At 55.2% G+C, this 21,241-nt stretch overlaps 2 protein-coding genes across 3 annotated transcripts in view; one reads left to right on the top strand and one right to left on the bottom strand.

Moving 5' to 3' along the window:
• WWP2 (WW domain containing E3 ubiquitin protein ligase 2) overlaps nucleotides 1–11,343 on the top strand; it is a 43,417-nt gene extending 32,074 nt beyond the window's left edge. For both annotated transcript variants that reach the window (XM_074582611.1, XM_074582610.1), the window contains exons 11-24: nucleotides 303–357; nucleotides 2,382–2,463; nucleotides 3,115–3,243; nucleotides 3,529–3,607; nucleotides 3,765–3,836; nucleotides 3,928–4,016; nucleotides 5,216–5,375; nucleotides 6,701–6,834; nucleotides 6,963–7,103; nucleotides 7,690–7,810; nucleotides 8,173–8,277; nucleotides 8,863–8,959; nucleotides 9,841–9,913; nucleotides 10,163–11,343. In XM_074582611.1, the coding sequence (XP_074438712.1) occupies nucleotides 303–357; nucleotides 2,382–2,463; nucleotides 3,115–3,243; nucleotides 3,529–3,607; nucleotides 3,765–3,836; nucleotides 3,928–4,016; nucleotides 5,216–5,375; nucleotides 6,701–6,834; nucleotides 6,963–7,103; nucleotides 7,690–7,810; nucleotides 8,173–8,277; nucleotides 8,863–8,959; nucleotides 9,841–9,913; nucleotides 10,163–10,262 (1,437 nt within the window). In that variant the 3' untranslated portion in view covers nucleotides 10,263–11,343. The remainder of the gene's footprint in view (nucleotides 1–302; nucleotides 358–2,381; nucleotides 2,464–3,114; nucleotides 3,244–3,528; nucleotides 3,608–3,764; nucleotides 3,837–3,927; nucleotides 4,017–5,215; nucleotides 5,376–6,700; nucleotides 6,835–6,962; nucleotides 7,104–7,689; nucleotides 7,811–8,172; nucleotides 8,278–8,862; nucleotides 8,960–9,840; nucleotides 9,914–10,162) is intronic.
• A 2,000-nt stretch (nucleotides 11,344–13,343) lies between these two features.
• PSMD7 (proteasome 26S subunit, non-ATPase 7) lies at nucleotides 13,344–20,002 on the bottom strand. Its single transcript, XM_074582614.1, has 7 exons — nucleotides 19,812–20,002; nucleotides 18,831–18,922; nucleotides 17,411–17,503; nucleotides 16,438–16,535; nucleotides 16,045–16,125; nucleotides 14,500–14,591; nucleotides 13,344–13,828 (listed from the first exon to the last, which is right to left on the bottom strand). The coding sequence occupies exons 1-7, from the start codon at nucleotides 19,883–19,885 to the stop codon at nucleotides 13,390–13,392; spliced, it is 969 nt and encodes a 322-aa protein (XP_074438715.1). The 5' UTR covers nucleotides 19,886–20,002; the 3' UTR covers nucleotides 13,344–13,389.
• Between the last annotated feature and the right edge of the window lie 1,239 nt (nucleotides 20,003–21,241).

Genomic DNA, 21,241 nt, shown 5'->3' with positions numbered 1-21,241 from the left:
CCCTCCGTGCGGCACGGCCCCTGCCCCGCCGCCCCCTTGGCTGCCCCAGCCTGTTTAGTTTGTGCTTTTTTTGTTTTGTTTTCCTTCTTTTTTTTTTTTTTTTTTTTAAACCGCCCTCGGGTGTGCAAGTTGGTTGTTTTTTGGTTTTTTTTTTTTTTTTTCCCTAGTTCTCTGGGAGCTGCGGGCCAAGGGCAGGCGAGTGGGAGCGGGGGCTCCACAGCTCACCTCCGCACTCTGCTCTTCCCAGGCGTCCCTGCCCTGGTTTTTATTTTGTGTTTTTTTGCCTTCTCTGTTGTCTCTAGTCATCTGGCGCCCCATCCGACAATGATCCTCTTGGTCCCCTTCCTCCTGGCTGGGGTAAGTACTGAGGCACCTCACCTGCCTGCTGCCGCGCTCACCACACAGCCCACCGGGGATGCTCCTCGGTCACCCACAGTGGGACCCTGCCGGCCCCGTGGGGAGAACAGTGCTGTCAGCAGCTCTTTTTCTCCCATCCCTGGCATTAATGGGAATGGTGGCTGGGGAGCCAGCGTTTCCCATGCTCTGCTGCATGTGGGGCTGAGTCTGCCCGTGATTAGCACGGTCTCTGATTTGAAATCCAGCTTTTTTTCCCTTTTTCCTCTTTTCCTGGAGGAGTTCCCAGTCTCTCTCAGCTACTGAATGCAGAAGTGCTTGTGGTTGTTCTTTGGACAGGGGGAAAGGTTGGGGATCCAACTCCTCGCTCATCCCCAGACCCCTCCTCTGCTGAGCAGGGATCTGTCCCGCTGCTGTGTGTGCCTCCCGGGATGCTCTGCCCTGGTCCGCAGCGGGGCTGGGAGTCGGCAGGAGCAGGGCTGCCTCTCCCCAGGGCCCAAGCGTAGAGTGTTGGGATATTTTGAAAGGTTTCTGTGCCATTCCCAGGGCAGAGAGTCCTCCCTCCACAGTGAGAGCATCCCTGGAGAGGGCAGGCTGGGATGCTCGTGGGTGCAGTTGGGCAGCAGGCGGGCAGTGCTGTGCCGGGCAGGCAGGGAGGGCAAGAGAGGGGTTAAAACTGCGGGGAGCGGGACACAGGGGGCCTAGGCTGCTAAGGAGATCTCCAAGGGCAGAGTCTTGACTGGGACAGTGCTGGAGCATTCGCTGCTGCGCTGGGTGGCCCATCTCCTGGATCAGTGAGGAGAGGGACCCCAACCCCAATGTCAGCTGGGCAGACTGGGGGGAGACACAGCTCTGCACAGGGCTGAGCACCCTGGAGTGTGGATCCCTAGGATGGATGGGGTCCCCAGGATGGATGCAATCCCGATCATCACATGTGGGGTCTGCCTGAGCCACGGTGTGGGGGCTGCTTCCCACAGCCTGGGAGTGAGATGGAGTGAGGGGGGGCGCAGTGGCTGGGAGGTGACAGGGGAGCGTGCGTGCAGGGCGTCCCTGCCGGCATGGAGCAGGGCCGTGCGTGGGGGGAGTGACGCAGGCACGTGGAGGGAGGAGGTGTGTTGCGTGTGGGGCACACGTGTTGGTGGGGAGGCAGCGAGTGTGTGTGGGCGTGCGCAGGGGGTGGCTGGCGAGAGGCAGAGCGGTGTCAGTAGGCATGCAGGCAGGACGAGACGGGGTGCATAGGGTGGGTGCGGGCACCCGGGGGCTGGCAGGGTGGGGAGCGGGTGCAGGCTCACTGCTGGGCCAGGGCACATGGTACCCAGTCGTGGCTGGGAGGCACTTGCTGTTCTGAGTGTGCAAATAGTGTTGTGAGCGTGTGTTGGGAAGGGGGTGCCCAGGGAAGTGTGTGTGGCACACGTGGGGAGTGTGTGCTGGGAGGCTGCTGTGCAGCAAGGGTGTGAGGCTGTAGGCACAGAGGGGTCGGGCAGTGGTGCTGGCGTGAGTGGCACGGTTCTTTTATGCCTGTGTGCAACAGGAGGTGCGGGTGTGCGTGCCTGTGTGGCGCATGCCGGGAGCACGAGCTGTGCCCTGGCAGCAGGGCCACGCAGGGAGTTCGGATGCGTTTGAGAAAGCACCTGCAGATCCGTCTGGAGGGATGCCGCGCTTGTGGAGCGCTGCGTGTCCAAGGAGGGTGCGTGTGCCGCCTGCCCAGTGAGATGTATGGCCGAGCACGCCTGTTGTGCCAGCCTGGCAGCACGTTGGCAGGGCTGGCCTCTGCCGTGGCACCTCCATGCACACTGGCCTTGGAGGCACTGGAGAGTGCCAGCCTTCCCCGGAGGTGCAGCAGCTTGTGCACACAGAAGAAATGTAGAGGTTTTTATCTTGCCTTTTCCAAATGAGCCAGGGCAGTGTCGGTGGGGAGTGGGACAGGGGGAGCCGACAAACTTCTCGTGAGCTGGGAAGGGGAGGGCTGTTCTCGGGACTGTGGGTCAGGGTGCTCCAACTAATGCTTCCTCTCCCTTTCCTCTTAGAGAAGAGACAGGACAATGGGCGAGTGTATTACGTGAACCACAACACACGGACCACCCAGTGGGAAGACCCTCGCACACAGGGGTAGGCAGCCCGTGGGGAGAGCAGGGAGGATGCTTCTGGTTTCGGAAGGTGCATGCCGTGGGCTACTGAGCGCTCAGAGCTGTCCGTGCCGGGGGACCGAGTGGGCTGCAGCGCTGGGGAGCCAAAAGCGCTGAGAACTGCAGGCAGCGAGCAGGTAGTGCTGGAGCCCAGGAGGGTTGGACACCGCAACCCTTGGCATTGTGGGGCAGCTCTCCGGCTTGCAGGAGCTGAGGGTAGAGCTGAGGATGTGATGGGGAAGACTGTAGGGCTTCCTCGGCACAAAGGTGCATGCTTCTTGCCCTGTTGCCTTCCTACGTGGCTCTGCTTGGGCTCCTGAGAGCTCTGGGTTGCGGTTCTCCAGAGACCTGGCCCGGCTGAGGACCTGACCCAGGTCTCTACTGAGGCCACCTCTCTGCAGACAGGGAGTGAAGCTGTAACTGTGGCCAGTCCTGGCCGAGAACGCAGCCCAGGCAGGGCTCCTGTCTCAGGTTGCAGGCAGGCGCTTGCTAATCCCATACCATGAATCCTTCCTTTTGTCTGGCACGGAGCTGCAAACTGAAGGTGGTCTCCAAGGGCAGCAATCCAGATGGCCGCAGTTCAGGGTGAGAGATACGTGATGTGCCTGCCCGGTGACCCATTCCTTGTTGGCAGGATGATCCAGGAGCCGCCGCTGCCACCCGGCTGGGAGATGAAGTACACGAACGAGGGTGTGCGTTACTTTGTGGACCACAACACTCGCACCACCACCTTCAAGGACCCGCGCCCTGGATTCGAGTCTGGGTAAGCATTTTTGGGCTGTGCCCCTCACTCTGCAGCTAGGCTGCAAACTGGGAGCTGGGACTCGAGCTGCCTTCCCACAGTTGTGATAGGGAGTGGAGGAAGGAGGTCAGCTTTATTGTAAAGACACCGAGTAGTGGGTTTAGGGCCTCACATTTGGTTGTGATGGAGGTGAGCTGTGCCCCAGAGATCTTCCTCCCGCTTGGCAAGCGATGAGGCTGCTGGGGCCAGGCAGCTTGCTCCAGAGCAGGTGAGAATGCTGAACCACGGCTCGTGCTGCTGTTGCAGGAGCAAGCAGGGTGGCTCCCCGGGGGCATACGACCGGAGCTTTCGATGGAAGTACCACCAGTTCCGCTTCCTCTGCCACGTGAGTAGAGCGGCTCTAGGGCCCTGGCAGCTTGGGGGCTGCTGAGCCGCAGGGCTGGATGGGTGCAGGGACAGCCTGACCCCGTGGGCAGGTGTAGGTGAGGAGAGCCACTGTGCCAGCCCGCACAAAGCCTTGTCTCTCTCTGCCTTGCTTGTAGTCAAACGCCTTGCCCAGTCACGTGAAGATCAGTGTTTCCCGACAGACGCTCTTTGAGGACTCCTTCCAGCAGGTGAGGAGGTGCTGGGGCCGCAGAGCCTGGGCAGGTGTGGAGCCGGCCCTTGCACCAGCCCGCAGGAACGCTTCCCCTTGCTTCTCCCCAGATCATGAACATGAAGCCGTACGACCTGCGGCGCCGCCTGTACATCATCATGCGAGGAGAGGAGGGCCTGGACTATGGTGGCATCGCTAGGTGAGTGCCGGACCACACGCCTGCTGCTGGGCGGGTCTGTGCCCTGCCTGCAGCGTGAATCCCTAAAGGACAGTGCAGGCAGGGGAGTCTGTTCGGCAGCTGCGCTTGGGGTACCTCGCCTTTCTGCAGCACCTGCTTGGGCAGAGGAGCCCAGGGGTGTTTGAATGGGAAACGGTGTGAGTTTTGGGAGTGGTGGAACGACCTAAAAGCATCACAGCAGCCTGTCCCTGGCACAGAGACCTGCTGGGGCTCTCCTGCAGCCCCCAGCGCTGAGTGCCAATGCCTGCTGCCCCTGAGGCGTGGAGGTGATGCGTCGAGCAGCCTCTTCTCGCAGCCGACGGGCCCTGGTGTTTCCCGGGATGGTCGGTGCATTTCAAGGCAGATGTGGTGGGATGCAGTTGCTACAAGGATGCAGATGTACCCGAGGATGGTGTAACCGCGCAGCACGGGCTGTGTGTCAGCTGGAGGGTGGCCCCCGTGTCCCTGTCAGCCTCAGCCAGCTCGTTTGGAGCATCTGCCTTGTGCTGGGCTAATGCTTCCCCCTGCCGCTCTCACCTGCTCCTCCTTCGTGGTGCTGCTGCCCCCGGCTCTGGTGCAGGGGCTCCTGCTCTCCGCCTCTCTCTGTGTCCTGCCAGTGGTTTTACCCTATGGTAGGTTACGTCATGCTGTTCTACCACAGGGTAGAACCACGGACGGGATGCCGGGGCTGCCTCTGCGTCTGAGGACTCCCGTCTCCCTGCGCGGCTGGGGGAGCAAAGCCAGGATGGTACCCGTCCCACACTGCTCTGAGCTCGGTGTGGGGCTCCTGGGGGGAGCCTGTGTGGGGAGGCTCGAGGGGGTGTGTGCACAGCAGCGTGTGTGTGTACGTGTACGACAGCACGGGTGGGACTGAGAAGTGTGGTGCCTGTCGGGATCCCTGGTGCTCTGAGCGGGGTCTCTGGTAAACTGGGGTATTTCTTGCTGGTGTCTCCAGAAGCCCTTTACAAACCATGCAGAGCACCCCTGGAGCAGAGGACACCCTCGCCAAGGCGCACCAGGGTCCAATGCTTGCACTGTCGCCCCGAGGAGCTGGGCACCTGGTTTGTGCGGGGCGTGCTGCAGAGGCACGTGGCTGTCCCCTCTGCCGGGGTGCAGCCTCCCTGAGTGCCCCTGGCTCCTTGAGCCACTCGTCACCACGCTCCCCCTTCCTCTTGCCCCAGGGAGTGGTTCTTCCTCCTGTCCCACGAGGTGCTCAACCCCATGTACTGCCTCTTTGAGTATGCTGGCAAGAACAACTACTGCCTGCAGATCAACCCTGCCTCCTCCATCAACCCCGACCACCTCACCTACTTCCGCTTCATTGGCCGCTTCATCGCCATGGTAAGAGCCCGGGGTGACGGGGCGAGAGGGGTTGGGGGGGTGATGGGAGACAAGATGCTTCGTTTGTGTCCCCCCCTACAGAGCAGGGGTCTTGCAGGGGACCAGCGTGGTCAGCGGGGCGAGGGGAAGCTCCGCGACCATGGCTGCGCTGGGCTCTGTGGCTCTCTGAACCCTGACCCTAATGGCAGCCTGGGGCTGTGGCTGAGGTCCCCAGCACCGTGGGCGGCCCAGACGAGGTGCTCCCCTTGGCATGCCTTTTGCACCCCAGTGTCCCCGGGGCTGTAGGCTTGGTGGCTTTTTCCAGCCCAAGGCATGCCAAAGGGAGCACAGCACTGCACCGTCGTTGCTCCCCCTCCACACCTTTCTCGTCTGGGCCACCCGTGGTGCTGGGGACCTCAGCCCCAAGCTGCTGCAGGCTTTGTGGCTCTCCTCGGCTCAGCGCTGTCGCCCTCCTTGAGCTCCTTCTCACTCAGGTGTGGGTCCGTGGGAGGCAGGCCATTGACGGGGTGCTGTGGGGAAGGCTGTGGGGCGATGCCTTTTAAATACAGGGAATGGCCATGGGTCCAGAGGGGACCTGGTTTCCCAGGGGCTGTGTGGTGGGGATGGCTCCAGTTCTTTGGCTGCCACCCCAGGTGCTGTTGGGTCTGCAGCTCCGAGGACTATTTTTAGCCCCAGCATTGTGAGATTTTCCAGCTGCCCAAGCCCCAGAGCGGCTCCTCCCGTTTGTCTCACATTCCCCAAGGCAAAGGTGCCATGGGTTGCCCGGCCCGGGGCTGCCAGGAGCTCCCCGAGCTCAAGGCAGGGTCCCTGGCTCACGGCCCCACGAGGTGTGGATGGGAGGTGGCTGCGTGCTGCTCAGGTCCCTGCTCTGTCCTGCCTTGCCCTGCGCGTTGCAGGATACCAATAAAACCCCAGACTATTACTCACCGCTGGGCTGTTCTAGACAAGCGTCTGCATTATTTTTGGCTGCCTTTGCCTTGGGGCTCCTGGAAGCCAGGGATTCAGGGAAGCCGCAGCACAGCTCTGTTTAAACAAGTGCTCTTAATAGAGCTGCGAAGGGAGAAGGAGACGCGGTGGAATTTGTGGTGGGGAGGGGAGAGGGGCTGCAAGCGCACCCCACACCGGGCGAGCCACCCCCGGGCAGCACTGCTGGGGGGAGCCCGCTCCTTCCCACCGCATTTGCCAGCCAGGAGTGAGTGCCGCAGCTCTGAGACCCCAGGAGTGATTCCCTTTTGCCCCGCGGCTGCCCCAGTGGTGGAGCATTGTCTTGCCCCTCATGTCTGTCCTGGGGTTCCCCGTGACCTGGCGTCACCTCCCCACCACAGGCTCTGTATCATGGGAAGTTCATCGATACCGGCTTCACGCTGCCCTTCTACAAGCGGATGCTGAACAAACGGCCCACGCTGAAGGACCTGGAATCCATCGACCCTGAGTTTTACAACTCCATCGTCTGGACCAAGTGAGTTCCTCGCTCTCCCTCCCGGCCCAGGGCCTGTCCTGCTGCAGGGGAGGCAGCACTTCTCCCCACGGCCCTTCGCTGCTGCCAGGTGCCTCCATCAGAAATCACATCCCAGTGTCCTCCTACAGGGAGAACAGCCTGGAGGAGTGTGGCCTGGAGCTGTACTTCATCCAGGACATGGAGATCCTGGGCAAGGTGACCACCCACGAGCTGAAGGAGGGTGGCGAGAGCATCCGGGTGACAGAGGAGAACAAGGAGGAGTACATCATGTGAGTGGCTGTCTCAAGGCCCCTGCCGGGCGCCTACCCCCACTGGCTGCAGGGCAGTTCTGGGTGGGAACATGGGGTTTGGGACGTGGCCGCTTCCCTGGGCTACGTGGCCTGTGACAAGTATGGGCTGGCGCGGTCGGCTGAGCTCTGCTGCGGTCTGGCTTGCTGCTGGCTGGGCAGTTGCCAGTACTTTCAGGAAAGAGGAGAGGGGAGAGAGGGTGAGACTTCTCTCCCTGTCCCGTGGCTGCTCACCCTGCCTGTCCACGGCTGGGCTGCCTGGGGGCTGCCAGGGCCAACTCCCCCTGCTGATGGTAGGCTCTGGCCAGGGGACGTGGTTTGCACCCCTCGTTCCCCCGACAGCTGCTGGTCTGTGCTCGGCGCTGTCTGCTGCTCTTGGGTTCGGAGGTGGAAGAAACCCTCTAGTGGGAACTGAGGGGAGCCCTGGTGATTTGCAGGAGCCCCTCTCCCCCTCCCCACACACCCCTTTGGCTCCCAGGGCCCTCCCTGCCGGCGGGAGGGATGGCAGGGGTTCCCTGTGCCGGGCCAGCGGCGCTGGCTGTCTGCCGACTGCCGTCTGCCTTCCCAGGCTGCTGACAGACTGGAGGTTCACACGGGGCGTGGAGGAGCAGACCAAGGCTTTCCTGGACGGCTTCAACGAGGTGGTGCCGCTGGAGTGGCTGCGGTACTTTGACGAGAAGGAGCTGGAGGTGAGCTGGTGCCTGTGCTGGGGTGGGGACACGGAGATACTGATCCTTCCCGCCCTTCCACAGGCTGCCCCAAGAATGGCACGTGGGTGACGGCAGAGCGCGCAGGCTCTGCTCACGCCCTCTGTCCCTCGCCTCTGCTCATGGGGGTACTCCTGCCCCAGGTGGTGGGGTCTGTGGGGTGGCTCGTTGGGTCCGTTAGCAAGAAAATGCCTTGTTGGAGGTGAGGAATTCCTCCCAGACACCCCCATTGCCCAGTGCTGGAGCCTGCGGCTCGTGCAGCTCAGCACTGGAGGAGTCAGTGCTTCCAAGCGTGGGTGTAGGGCCCCGTTTCTCTCCCCCTGCTGACCGTCCCCTGTCCCCAGCTGATGCTGTGCGGGATGCAGGAGATCGACATGAACGACTGGCAGAAGAACACCATCTACCGGCACTACACCAAGAACAGCAAACAGATCCAGTGGTTCTGGCAGGTCAGTCCCAGCACCGGCAGTGCCTCTGTCCTGCTCCCCAGCCCGGGGATTGTCCCCTGCCCAAGGCCCGGGGCAGGCAGGGCTGTCCCGGGACAGGCAGCCTCACCAGGCTGTCAGGAAGAACGAAATACAACCGCGAGCACGTGTTCAGCAGGAAGCATTTGGCTGTGGCTGGCAGAGGCCCCGGCGCCGCCGTTGAGGACAGCAGGCAGCACTTAGTGGTCAGCGTGCTTCTAGCAATAGCTGCTGCTCTTGGGCAAGATGACAGGAGGGGGTGACATGTAATAGCGCTGCGCCAGTTCAGGCGGCGCTGCTCCGGTCTGGCCAGGAGACAAAGGGGTCAGAAACGTCTCTGGAGGAGGGCAAGGCTGGGCAGAGCTGCTCCTTGTCCCTGAGGACGCAGGACTGGAGGCGAGGGCTGGACCACGTGCCTGGTGGGCTGCACTGCCCCGGGCTGTGTCTGAGCCCGGAGGGCACGGTGTGTCCGTGGCAGGAGCCGTGCTGCAGGACGGTGCCCCAGGCCCGGCCGGGCTGCAGGTTTGGGGGTGACGGGGATCCCACTCTCCTGCCACGTTCTCGTCGTAGGTGGTTAAAGAGATGGACAACGAGAAGAGGATCCGGCTGTTGCAGTTTGTGACGGGGACCTGTCGCCTGCCCGTCGGGGGGTTCGCGGAGCTCATCGGTGCGTGTTCCTGGGTGCTCAGCTCGGGGAGGGGGGTCCTGGGGAAGCGAGTGGGGGCAGCAGCCATGTGTGGGGGCCGGTGGGTGGGACCTGGCTGCTGCGTCTGCGTCACAGAGTGCGAGGCAGCCCGCAGCATGTAGGCAGTGAAGCAGCTGAAACATCTGAGCACGGCGATTAATCCGGTGGTGTGCTGTGCCCAGAGAAATTCCTTAGCCGTGAACGGTGCCACCGCAGTTAACTTTGTCAGTCCAGCTTGTAATCTCATTTTGAATGAGATTTGATTTTTGATTTTTGTGCGATGAAACCCCTTTTCCAGAAAACCACAGCATGGCATTATTCTGCTGTCATCCTTTAATTTGCTACTTTTTGGGGCCTCTACCAGCCTTTCCCTTACTTTCCTGGAATCAGTGTCAAGCTAACCAGCTAACTTAGACCACTCATTTATTCTTGCTGGCATATTAGCTTTTTTCCAGCCCCCTGGAACCTCTCCAGCATTCACAATCTGTTAAAAAGCGACCTCAGTGACTCAGACTTCCTGAGCCAGGTCCTTTAAAACTCTCGGATGGACCCACTCAGTCCTGGGGCTCTGCGGATGAATAGGCTTTAGCACTTGCTGTTTAACCCTCCTGCTCAGAAGCCATGCTGTTGTCTCTCTGTGCTGTGAATATGCTTTCCAGCTTTCTCCATTCTTGCTTCTTGTACATCCTCTCTGCAAAGGGGTCAGAACAGGCGGTGACTGCTGCTGTGGATTTATGCCCCGATGTGTCTCTAGGGTCATTAGGGCGGGTGATGGTGCGATCTGCTGGCTAACGGCGTGTCGCAGGGTTTTCTTTTTCAGCTCCTGGTCGTGTAATGAGATTTGCTGTGCTCATAATTAACAGGCAGCAACGGGCCCCAGAAATTCTGCATCGATAAAGTTGGCAAAGAGACATGGCTGCCTCGGAGCCATACATGGTAAGTCATTTCTCCTTGGCCCCGTTCGGAGCACACAGGGACAACCGCTGGCAGTCTCTGTGGGGCTGCGTGGGGCCCTGGGTGCCCTCCGTCCCCTCCACCCACGTTCCTGTGGGACGTAGCTGCTCTGCTGTTCCTGGCCGTGCGTCGTACTGCAGCTGCTGTGCGTGGCTGAGGCCGGAGGGGACCCCGCCGTGGGGAGGAGGATTGGGATTGCGGCGCTATTCACAGCCTCTGCTGTCTCTCCAGCTTTAACCGTCTGGACCTCCCTCCCTACAAGAGCTACGAACAGCTGAAGGAGAAGCTGCTTTATGCGATTGAGGAGACGGAAGGATTTGGACAGGAGTGATGGAGCTTTGGTGCTTTCCCAGGGCGGGGAGGGCCCTGGAGCGCTGCCGGACACGAGGTCCTGCCCGCCGGTGCCGGCGGAGCCCAGTGCCGAGCCCTCTCCGCAGGATGGTGCTCAGGCAGCTGCGGACGCTCTTGCTCTTGTTCCTGTGCGAGATCTGCACTGACACAGCCCCGGGGGAAACGGGTCCGCATTTCCCTCCCCAAACAAATTCGAGGTGTGGCGGGGAGGTGGATGTAAATCCTGGCGCTGCTCAGCTCACGAGGGGCGCGGGGTGGCACGGAGGGGACGGGAGAAGCCCTGGGCCTTGGCAGGCAGTGTGCAGTGCACCGAGGCTCCCCGGTCCCCCCTCGCCGGCACAGTTAACTTTGAGATCTGGTTTCGGCACAGGCTATTTTTTGCCCTTAGTCTTTTCTGCCTTTTCATGGCGTTTTAATACATGCAGGTGAGGAGGGTAAATGAAATGGCTCTCGAACCGACTCTCGGGTCACTTTTGGGCCTGATCCTGCACCCAGCAAAGGTAACGGAACCCCTTGTCGCTGCTGCTGGGGCTGATGCACCACATGAGGACCAGGATGGCCCCTTCCCACGCCAGACCCGTGTCCACTCGAACCTGGGGCCTGGCCGACCATGTCCATTGCGTGTTTTGATTTGCAAGTGTATGGCCCCTGTGCTGTTGTATTTAATATTTAAGTGGTGTGTTGCTCGGAGCTGGTGCTCCGCAGCAGCCTCGGGGGCTCCGATGACATTTGGCTTTGCTTGGTTCATGGGTTTGGCCCAAACTCCCTCTGTTTCCTCTGTCGCCGGCTGGGCTGGTGGCAGGAGCTCCCGGAGCTGCGGGTGAGGGCAGGATCAGGCCTCTGCCCCTTGCCTGGATGCCGCCTCCGCTGCTGTCCCTCCAGCGTGCACAGGGGGACGGACGGACGCGTGTGAGCGTGGGTGTACATAGCTGTACATAAAGGAAGTCTATGGATACAAGACACTGCAATAGCTTTTGACCGGCAACCGGATAGTTTTGTACTGCACCATCCTGCCTCAGCGACGCCGACTTCTTGTGCAATAAATGATAAGCAGCTGCCGAGGTCTGTGTCCCTGGTCGGTGTGTCGCGTGGGGGGACAGTCCCGCCCTGCAGTGCGGGGACTCGGCTGAAGGGCCGCCATGGGTGCCCAGAACTTGTCAGCGGCGTCATAAATAACATGTATTTTTTTCCATGCGCACAGTGCCCAGGAGCGTCAGGCTGGGCGCAGCACTCCTGCCTGCCTTCACCCAACCTATAATCACACGCCGCTAAAAATGTCTCCCGGACGCTTTGCCAGGGGTGGATCTGCCTCCCTGTGCCACCGTGTGGAACCCAGAGCAGCATTGGTGGAACCAAATCAGGTGAATGAGGCCCATGGCCACAGGCTGGCGGTGTTTAGTAAAAAAAAAAAAAATCCAACACAAGCAGAACTAAACAAACCCACTATTCATATCACCGAGGAGCAGCCTGCATCCAGTAATTTTGCCATGACTTTGCTTTTCAGCAGCTGCTTTGGGTGGTTGATTCTTTGTGTGGGTTTGGGGTGGTTTGTTGTGGTTTTGTTGTTTTGGTTTTTTTTTTAATAGTCTGTACTTGTGCCAGCTGTGGCACAGCCAGTGCCGGCCCAGTCCCAGAATAAATGCTTCAGTCGCTGTGGCGGGCTGCTGCCACTTTGCAGTCTCCTGGCACGAGTGCGCCGACACAGTGGCCGTGCCCACCTGGAGCTCTGGGCCTGGCCTGGGAGGTGGCAGGGGAATCGGTGGCATCTGGTGCCTGGGAGAGGCATGTCACCCTCTGTGCCATCTCCTAGGAGGTGCGGCAGCACACATCCATCCTGCTCCTTTGGCCCAGGAGGGCAGGGAGCAGCGACCTGCACTCCCTGTCCCTGTTGTCCTGGTGTGGGACAGCGATGTGGCACAGGACGGCAGGGTGTAGGTGTGGCTGCCCCCAAGATGCTGCACAAGGGAGGCTCCCCAGTGCGTCCCCGGTGTCGTGCCAGCACAAGAGGCCAGCCTGCTTCGGTGCCACCACAAATGTTTTAGCCACGAAGCCTGAGGAGCAAGACGTGGGCTGGCAGGGTGCTCCGTGCCCCCGCGCCAGCAGGCAGCAAAGCCGGTTCTGTCACCAGCAGAGCTGTGGAAGGTGCAACAGCACAACAGCAGCCATGTGCCACCTCCGCAACACCGACAGGCGACCAGGTACCCAGGGACTGTGCAAATAGGAACCAGATTAAACATACAGATGTCTGTGTTGCATGAAAATTGGCTAATTGTAATTAATTAGCCTCAAAGAAAGACTGCAAATGCATACACACACTGTGAGCCTGAGACGGCAATGACCTGATGCCTTATGGGAGGAAGGGAAGATGTTCATAGCGTGGTAGCACCATGCACCACCTTCCCCCAGGATCGGAGCAGGATCCCATCTTCGCTCCCCTCTGTTTCCACCCCTGCAGAGCCTCACATGAGCCAGAAGTGCGGGGTTTTTTGTTTGGTTGTTTGTTTTTTTTTTATAGTGTCAGGTAACAAACCAGTGAACCCTGATCCTGTCACTGGCCAGCTAGCAAAGACAGCAGAAAAACCCCGCTCAGCACAAGGTACAGCTGGAAGAAAGCAGCCAGCAGTAGCAACAACCTCCTTCCACTTCACTCCGTGGTGCTTCCAGAACTCAGCACCTCCTCGGCTCAAAAATGAACTGATGTTAATAAACCAGCTCTCGCACTGTAAAATCTCAGTGTCGGGTAAGAGAAGTACCTAGCGTGAAGGCTAACACAGTGCGTGGTAGAAATCCTCAGCTGTTGGCCTGAACGGCCCCGAAGGAGCACTGGAAGAGTGCTGCACTAAAAAAACAAAAACAACAAAAAAAATAATTTAAAGTTCCCCCTGGCTTTTACCTCTTCCCTGCCTATTGCCAAGACCCTACAGTAACTGCCTGTTGTGACAGCTGCCATTTTGAGAAGATCTATCCAGCCACCTTCTAATCAACACAAAAAGCAGATGCCAAAGTAGAGGAATGCAGAGCACTGACCACTTCAACAAGAGAAAAGAACCCAGCAAAGTGATTTAGTTTACAAGATTTTTAATTTACAAATAAAAAAACTACACATTTTACTTTTTCTCCTTTTTCTCCTCTTTCTTGACATCACTCTTCTCCTTGTCTTTCTCCTTCTCGTCTTTTCTCTCCTTTTTACTTTCTTCTTTTTCCTGTCCTTCTTTCTTCTCTGCATCCCTGTTGGCAATCTTGTTGTTAATGAGGTTGTGCAGGGCAACCACAGAACGGATAAGAGAAGCCAGATAAACTACCACCATCTGGTCATTGGTCTTCAGATAAAAGGCCTTGACAAACTCTTGCAGGTTGACGTCTGGTAGCAGGTTGAAGACATCCTGCAGATGGTAGATGATCTGGTGATTGATGGGGAGCTTGCCCATGGCTACTTTCTCTAGGTAGCTCCTGATGTCCAGAAGCTTGGAGTTCAGTCCCTTCAAGCCATGGACCTGATTTGTGATCCGCTGGGACAGAGTGCCCACCGTTGTATCCTTGATATCTCTGAAACACGCACAACAAAGGATCAGCATTAGAACGTTACTCTGCATTCTCCTTAGTAGGTGGGCACGCTCACTGCAGGGACCTTTCCAGCTTAAACAGAAAAGCAGTCTGAAGCACAGCTGAAGTACAACTGAAATGAATGCTCCAAGGCAAAGAATGCAAACAAACTGATATATGTAACAAAGTACATCTAAAATAGATCATTGTTGTACCCTGTGATGCCTGTATGTTCTCTCTGGAACAATACTTGTAACAACAGAGGGACAGACAGAATAAACAGGATTTCTGACTGGTGAAAAGGCAGTGTGGTTTGTACAGGGTGACCGCTCGCTTTTTGACTGGAGTTACAGACCCTCAACACCACTCCCATGCAGTCCTGCTCTGTGAGGTCCACAGCGGCTGGGGACAGTTCCAAACAATGCAATAATCTGCAGCTTTGATAGAACGAATGTGTAGTTTTCATCATCTCATCGTGGGCAGTCCCACTTTTCACGAGCAATGAGTGAATATGCCAAGTGAGGCTGCTAAATGAATACGTTTTTAGAATTTAAGTAGCGTATTTAACAAGATGTGCACTTCCCCCGGGAAGCTGGCACTGGGAGATGCCAGATGGATCACGTTCACTGCTACGTTAAGTCGTACAAGAAGGCTTTCATGTCAAAGGCGCTTACCGTAGCAAGTGTTCAACACCAACTTCCTCCGCCTCCTCTGCTCCGATCTCACTGGTCACGTGCTCAAACGTCTTGGAGGTCGGAGTGCCATCCTTCAAGGGGCGAGGACAGAGGAGACACGGTCAGACCGAGCACACAGCTGACTGCGGGTGCAGAGGTGCAGCCAACTGCCCCGTACAGCTGTCTCACACACCAACAGCGGGACAACCCACACGTCACAGCGTAAGACTAACTGGTGCCTGTTTACAGGGTCAGGAAGAGGCCACGGGGCAAATTATGGCAAAACAGAGTATCAGGGGACTCAAGTACGCAGCTAAGGGCAGAAGTTTGTAAGTGAATCACAATGCCTTTTAAAAGCATAGAATTTTAGATAGAGTATGAGAAACTGTATTCGTGACCTGAGCAAAGTAGTTATAAACAGTCCACAAGAAATCAGAAAGGAAAGGCTCTAGTTGGATTTTCCTTGATTTAATTAGCATTACCAACTATCACAAGGCCAGAGTTGCTAACAATTTATTCTTTCTTGTGGTCTGTGTAATTTTCAATTAATGTATTTTGCTGGCCTACGTACTGGTGGGTAGAACAGAGAGTCTCACTAAATATCATAATTATTTCTTTCCTGATACAACCTTACTACACTTAGGGATACCTTTTGCCATCCCGATATTTGCTCTCAGCCAGTTACAAGTATATATGCAGGTCCAGAAAAAAAACCCAATCACATTAAAATTACAGTTTAGACACCGGTGATTAAGGAAGAGATCTGAAAGATTCACAGGCTGAATTTCTGAGAATGAGTTTTACCCATGTGTTTTCAAAACCATTACCTGGACCAGCACACAGCTGTAAATAGAAAGCACGACTGGGACTGTCATGAATTCACAAAACCAAGAACAAATCCTGCAGATACAAGACCTGGGATACTTGCAGCAGCTTATTCGCCATACTGAGGGCCTCAGACAGGCACAGGATCAAATTTTTTTTACATACATCCAGAATGTAATTTAAATCAAAGAATTGCAAATGAAAAGCTAAAGCTGACTTACTACTGTATGTTATTTGTCTGCATGGTGCTGCGAGTCGTTAGTGAGTGTTGCTCACGCCTGACCTACCTACTCAGCACTGGCACAAATGAATAAGCACGCAATTACACACACCACCTCTGCAAACAGGCTGACGTGTCAAAGTGACAATCTGTGACTTTCTTCATGGCCACAGACATGACAGAAACAGGTAAGAAGCATTTAAATCAGACAACCGGAGCTGTGGAATTCCTTAGGTCAAACAGAAATGCACAGCTTTTCTTCCAAGAGCATCGGTGGATGAAAGCTTTAGTTACAAGGGCTTACGTTATGACTGGGATTTAAATTCTGGTTTCAGCAGATTTTGGCTGCAAGTCACAGGCCCTCACTAGTGAATGCAACGTCCCACAGATAAAACGCAGCTATGTGCCATGCGATGTGCACCCTTCAGAAAATCCTCACAGCCATCTTTTAATGGAAACCCGTTTCACAGGAAAAGGCAGAGAGACTATTAAATACTCACATCATGAACTTCTTCAACCGAAATATAAGCTTCTGTGGGCAGCCCCAGGTCCTTTGGCTTCACATCAATAATCACCAACACCTTACGGAAGAAGCAAACATTTCGGAAAACCAGGTTTCATTCAAAGACTAGAAAAAAAGTACCTAAGTCAGCTCTTTGCTGCACAGCGATGGTGTGCTGGCTGCTCAGAGGTGTTAACTTCAGGCACTGAGAAAAGACATCTACAGCTGTTTCAAAAGACTCTGATCTGAGGTCCTCAATCACTTTACGGCTACCAGGTCTTTCATATGCTATTATCACCAGTAACAAATGCGGGGGCCAAGGATTCCCAGCTCACCCATTTAGGAAGAGAGAGGGGAAAAATAACCAAAACAAAAAAATTGCCAGACTTACAGAGTTAGGACAGTATCTTTTCATCAGCTCATTGATGGCGATGTCGTTTTTGTGCAGTTTCGGGCCCGTGTGGTACCAACCAACTATTCTTTCTCTAGCTGAATAAAACCAGAAAGGATTCTACATCAGAGTCGCATGGTAAGACAACAGCAGAAAGATTTAGGCAGAGATTGAATTAGCAAATCAAGGGTGAAAATCTCACCCATGCAGAAGACGAGCGTAAAGGAGGGGGAAATGAATTACAGTAGGCAAGACGATGACATGGCTAGTGACAGTTTACTAATCGTACTTACTTATTGTAGCTTACTAATCACATATATAACTTTACTCCTAGGTTCTTAACTAATCTGGACATTTCATATGATTTATTAATTTTGCAGATATCAGGATGTGTCAGCTTGAAACTCTGACATCCAGAAATGCAAAAATTCTAGAAACATAAACTGTATCGTGAGAATGACAGCTGGTCCCAGGGATAAGAAAATTCCCAGGAACTGAAGTTATGACTGAGCATTCAGCTCTGAAGTCTCAAACTGCAGTAAAGACACTTTCTAAAAAAGGTGGTGAAGAGCAATTAGAATCATTACTTATAAAATGTGAGTTTGTAATGTTTACATTCATAAAAAACTAATCTCAGGGCACATGTGCGTAGAATGGGTTACAGAGGAGAAAGCTTTGAAGTTCGTCAGAAATGATGGCGTTTTTGAAACCTGAATTATTCTGAAGATACAAAGCTGTTAAGACACTTGGGAAAACTAGCAAGGTATGAATTAATGTGTTAAGAACAGAAACTACTTGCACACATTAACCCATGGAAAACCATCAGTGAAAGTGAAGCTGTGCAAGGAATTAGCATGGAGTGGCTCCTTATGTGAGCAATTACCTCTCTACCTCACAATGAATTCACTTCCCTGTGCAGAGTCTTGGAAGTTTCCAGGAGCATATCCCTGACTGCACGACCGCCTCAACTTACCGTTGACCTTCTTAAACATTCCATACATGTTCTCCAGATAGTCATGGTCTAGAAACCACACAGTATCATCCTTGTCGTCCTCATCAAAAGGTACTGGGAATAAAACAAAAGGTCAATATTTAAGAATCCAGCTTCCAGAATGAAAATGTTTATAGAAACAGCATGTTTTAGGGTATCTTTGGCTGCTAAAGGAGAGCGGACTTTAATCGGTTTTAGCTGTTCTGCAACACTACGCTGCACAAGGTGACCTACAGTGCCGGCCAGTTCTCCCAGGCCGAGGCCGTCGCATAATTACTAACAGTTTAGAAGAGAGGAATGAAGTGCAAAGCGTTCTGAGGGTTACCCTCGGTGGACAACATCAAGCATCGGAGAGGAATCCTCCCGCATACAGAAGTGACTCAACAGTGTGCGCAGACATTCGATATGATAAACTGAGTATCCCAGCAGACTTCACAGCTTGGTGATCAACAGCAGTCCATTTAGGGAAAAATTAGTTTTCCGTGTAGAACACGTCATCAGCACTTTATAGACTGCTAGAACATAACGAGGCACTTTAAGTAGGGATGATTTACCGTCGAGCACATGACTAGTTTATCAGTTAGCAGGTACACAGGGACACAGGCTCAGTTCTGAGAACAAAGACTGGTCTCAGCCTTTTAATTTATTGGTATAGTAAAAGCTTCATAGCTTTTATAGCTATAGCTTTAATAGCTTCAAAGCTACCAAAATGACAAAAAAAATCTCTTTTCAACTCAGATGAGAAAAAGTTCCTCCAAAAGTTAGAAAAAAAAATAAAATAGTCCACACTTGGGAGAAGAACTCCATATAAACTGTGAAACTCCATATATAAACTGAGGTAGTTTTGCTTTGTCACAGAGTAGCCCCACTGGGAATGAAATGATCCAACACAAACAGGTCAGCAAAAGCCATTCACTCAAGGAGTACTTTTACCATCACATGTAAGTATTTAAGAGAAAACTATTCCAAGAGTACTAAGAACTTTACTTAAGGAAAGAACTAGTATTTAACCGGACAGAATCTGAGGAAAAGATGTAAAGCTAAAACATGCATTAAATCTTTACACAAGATGTAACAGCTACATCAGCGCCGAGCGCTGCGATTTCGGCATGACATGTAGAGACGCTGATCCCTCAGCAGAGGTCAGCGAGTCCAATGCAGCAAAATATTCACCGCTCCCGAAACATTCCAGATTGCACAATTTAACAGGGAAGGTGCAGCGCAAGACTGTCTGGAATAGGTCTATTTTTGACAGCAGTTAGCATTTTTTGTTTGATATAGGCTGTTTTGTGGAGAGAAGAATCTGTGGTCTGGCTGGGCGGCTTAAAAAAACCCCCACAAACGCAATTAATCTATTAAATAATTCAGTAGGTTTGAACAAGGGCAGGACACCCAAACTCACCTGCAAAACTGTTGGACACATCTAGTATTTTTTTCTGCCACGAGCCCAGCAGCACACCGACGACTCGCTTCTGATTCCCAACTTTTCCTATTCTAAATGGAAAAGACTGTCAGTTCCGAGGACAAAAAAGCCTGATTCAGGAAAGAAGATATCAGTGGACAAGCTGTTTTGGCTAATTTCCGCAAGTTAAACAGTATGTGCGCTGGAATAGAAGAAAAGGCGTTATGATCGTTTTATTACTGATTGTTAATTTACATCTAGAAAAAGGTGTTTCGGTGCCATCAGGACCAAGCCTCGTAACCCAACGAAGCAGAATACGGTCCGATGCAGCTAACGAGGGGAACGTGACCCAAAATACGCACCACTGCAGCCTCCCCACAGGACAATGGGCTATAAAAAAGTGAGTAAGCTCTTAAAACTGCTCGGTGTCATCCATGATTTGCTTTCACAGTGGCAGGCTTGTTCGCCTTGTCAGATTTTTTTTTTTTAAACATTAAAACTGCTTGTCAATTGGCGCAATTAAGTTAAATTAGACACAAATTACACTAGGTGTTTAGAAGGATATGACCTGACCCCCTGCTCAGTGCAGCTTCAGGGGACAGCCCCGCTTCTCCCCCGCTCGTGTTTTAAGGTGCAGGACGCTGTTTCCGAGCCCCCTCACAGCACCCGATCGCTCCCCACGCGCCTCCTGACGAGGAAAACAACGGCGGCGGCGGCGGGCCGGGGGTTCCGGCGGCTCCCGCAGGCCGCGCTCCCTCCGCCACCCGGGGATCGCGGCCCTCGGCACCGAGCGACGGGCCCGGGCCCGGCCCCGCCGCTCCCCTCACGGCGTGGGGTCCCTTCCACCCCCATCTGCCCGCCCCGGGGCACAGCGCGCCGCTCCCCTCACGGCCCCGCTCCCCTCACGGCCCGGCCCGGCCCGGCCCGTGGCCGTGACTCAGCGCCGCGACGGCGGCGCCGCCGCGCCCGCCCGGCCCCCACCTGTTGAAGTGGTCGACGACGCTGAGCAGCACCAGCGGGTGCACCACCACACGGTCCACCGCCAGCTCCGGCATGGCGACCGCCCGCCTCCCCTCTGCCGCCAGCCCGGCCCGACCGCCTGCCCGCACCAGGCCCGCTCCGCGCCGCGCGGCCCGGCTCCCAGCCTACCCCGCTTCGGGGCGGGGCCACCGCCGCCATCTTTAAGAGGTCATCGTCAGCAAGACACCATCTTGGAGAGGTCGCGGGAGACGGATGCGCCGCCGCCATCTTGGGAAGGTAGAGTTCCGCTGTCGGCGGCGCGGCACCATCTTGGGGAAGTCGGTTCGCTCCGCCCGGAGGTGAGGGGCGGGCCGGCGGAGCAGGGAGGCGGGCAGCCGGTGAGAGGCCCTTCGCCTGGGGGGTCTCCGGGGGTGCTGGTCTCCTTTCTCCCTGTAGGGGAGATATCGGGATGGACACCCCCCCCCCCCCACCTCCCTGAGGAGGGGCGGCTGCGGGGCTGGTTCTTGTCAGCGGGGGTCTGAGGAGGCAGGGTCTGAGGGAAGCGGACAGCCCCGCCGAGCCAAGTTCGGCCAAAGCCAGAGGGTCCTTGTCCACCTTCTGACTAAATGGCCTGCCATAGCGTTTGCCTCATAATCCTTCCAAGGGCGGAGGTGTCCGGGGTTGACCAGCCTTCCCCGGCTCCTTCCCCTGCTCTTGTGGAAGATGAGTGTGGCATTTGCCTTTTTCCAGTTGTCAGGAACGTCTCCTAATCACCATGACCTTTCAAAAAATGAGAGAGGGGCCTCAGAATGATGTCATAATCGTATCATCGCCACTAGACTGCAGGTTTAAAATGCAGGGGTGCTGTCCTCTCATCTTGATAGAGCGCTAATAGCACATACGGGGTGGTATCCTGCCCTGAGCAGTGCGCTCTGCCTTAGCTTCTGTGTCTGGTCTCTGCAACTTCGGGAGTTGTTGCAGCCTGGGCTGAAGAGCGCCGTCGCCTTGCCTCTCGTTCCAGAGCTTCGAGTAACTTCAGGGTTCCTACCACTGCAGTCATATAAGTCTATGTAAATAAGCAGAAGTCTTTACTACCATCAGTGTTTGCTTTCTTCTGAGGGGACTGCGTTTGGCTAATTTGTTTTGTTTTGCAGGCAAATCTGCCATACTTAAGTCTCTCTTATTTTGTAAACGTTTTTCTTTTCTGAAGCACGGCTTTCCTCAATGTAAAGGAGAAACAGGCTCCGAACTAAGTTGAGTGCTCAGGCTAGTCTCTGTAAGAGGGCTTTTGCATGTCAAGAGTAGGACTGGTAGACACACAGCTTGGTTTTTGTACTTCTAGCAAGAAAATAGAACCCCTGAGGCTGTTATTCCTGAATATGGAGGAATTATTAACACGAGAAGTATTAGCAAAATTCTTGAGGATGGTCTCACTGTTTTTAAAACATTAT

Source organism: Larus michahellis, chromosome 4, assembly GCF_964199755.1.
Source record: "Larus michahellis chromosome 4, bLarMic1.1, whole genome shotgun sequence".
Lineage (NCBI taxonomy): Eukaryota > Metazoa > Chordata > Aves > Charadriiformes > Laridae > Larus > Larus michahellis.
The sequence above is the reverse complement of the archived record's forward strand: the minus strand, read 5'-3'. Positions and strand labels throughout refer to the sequence as shown.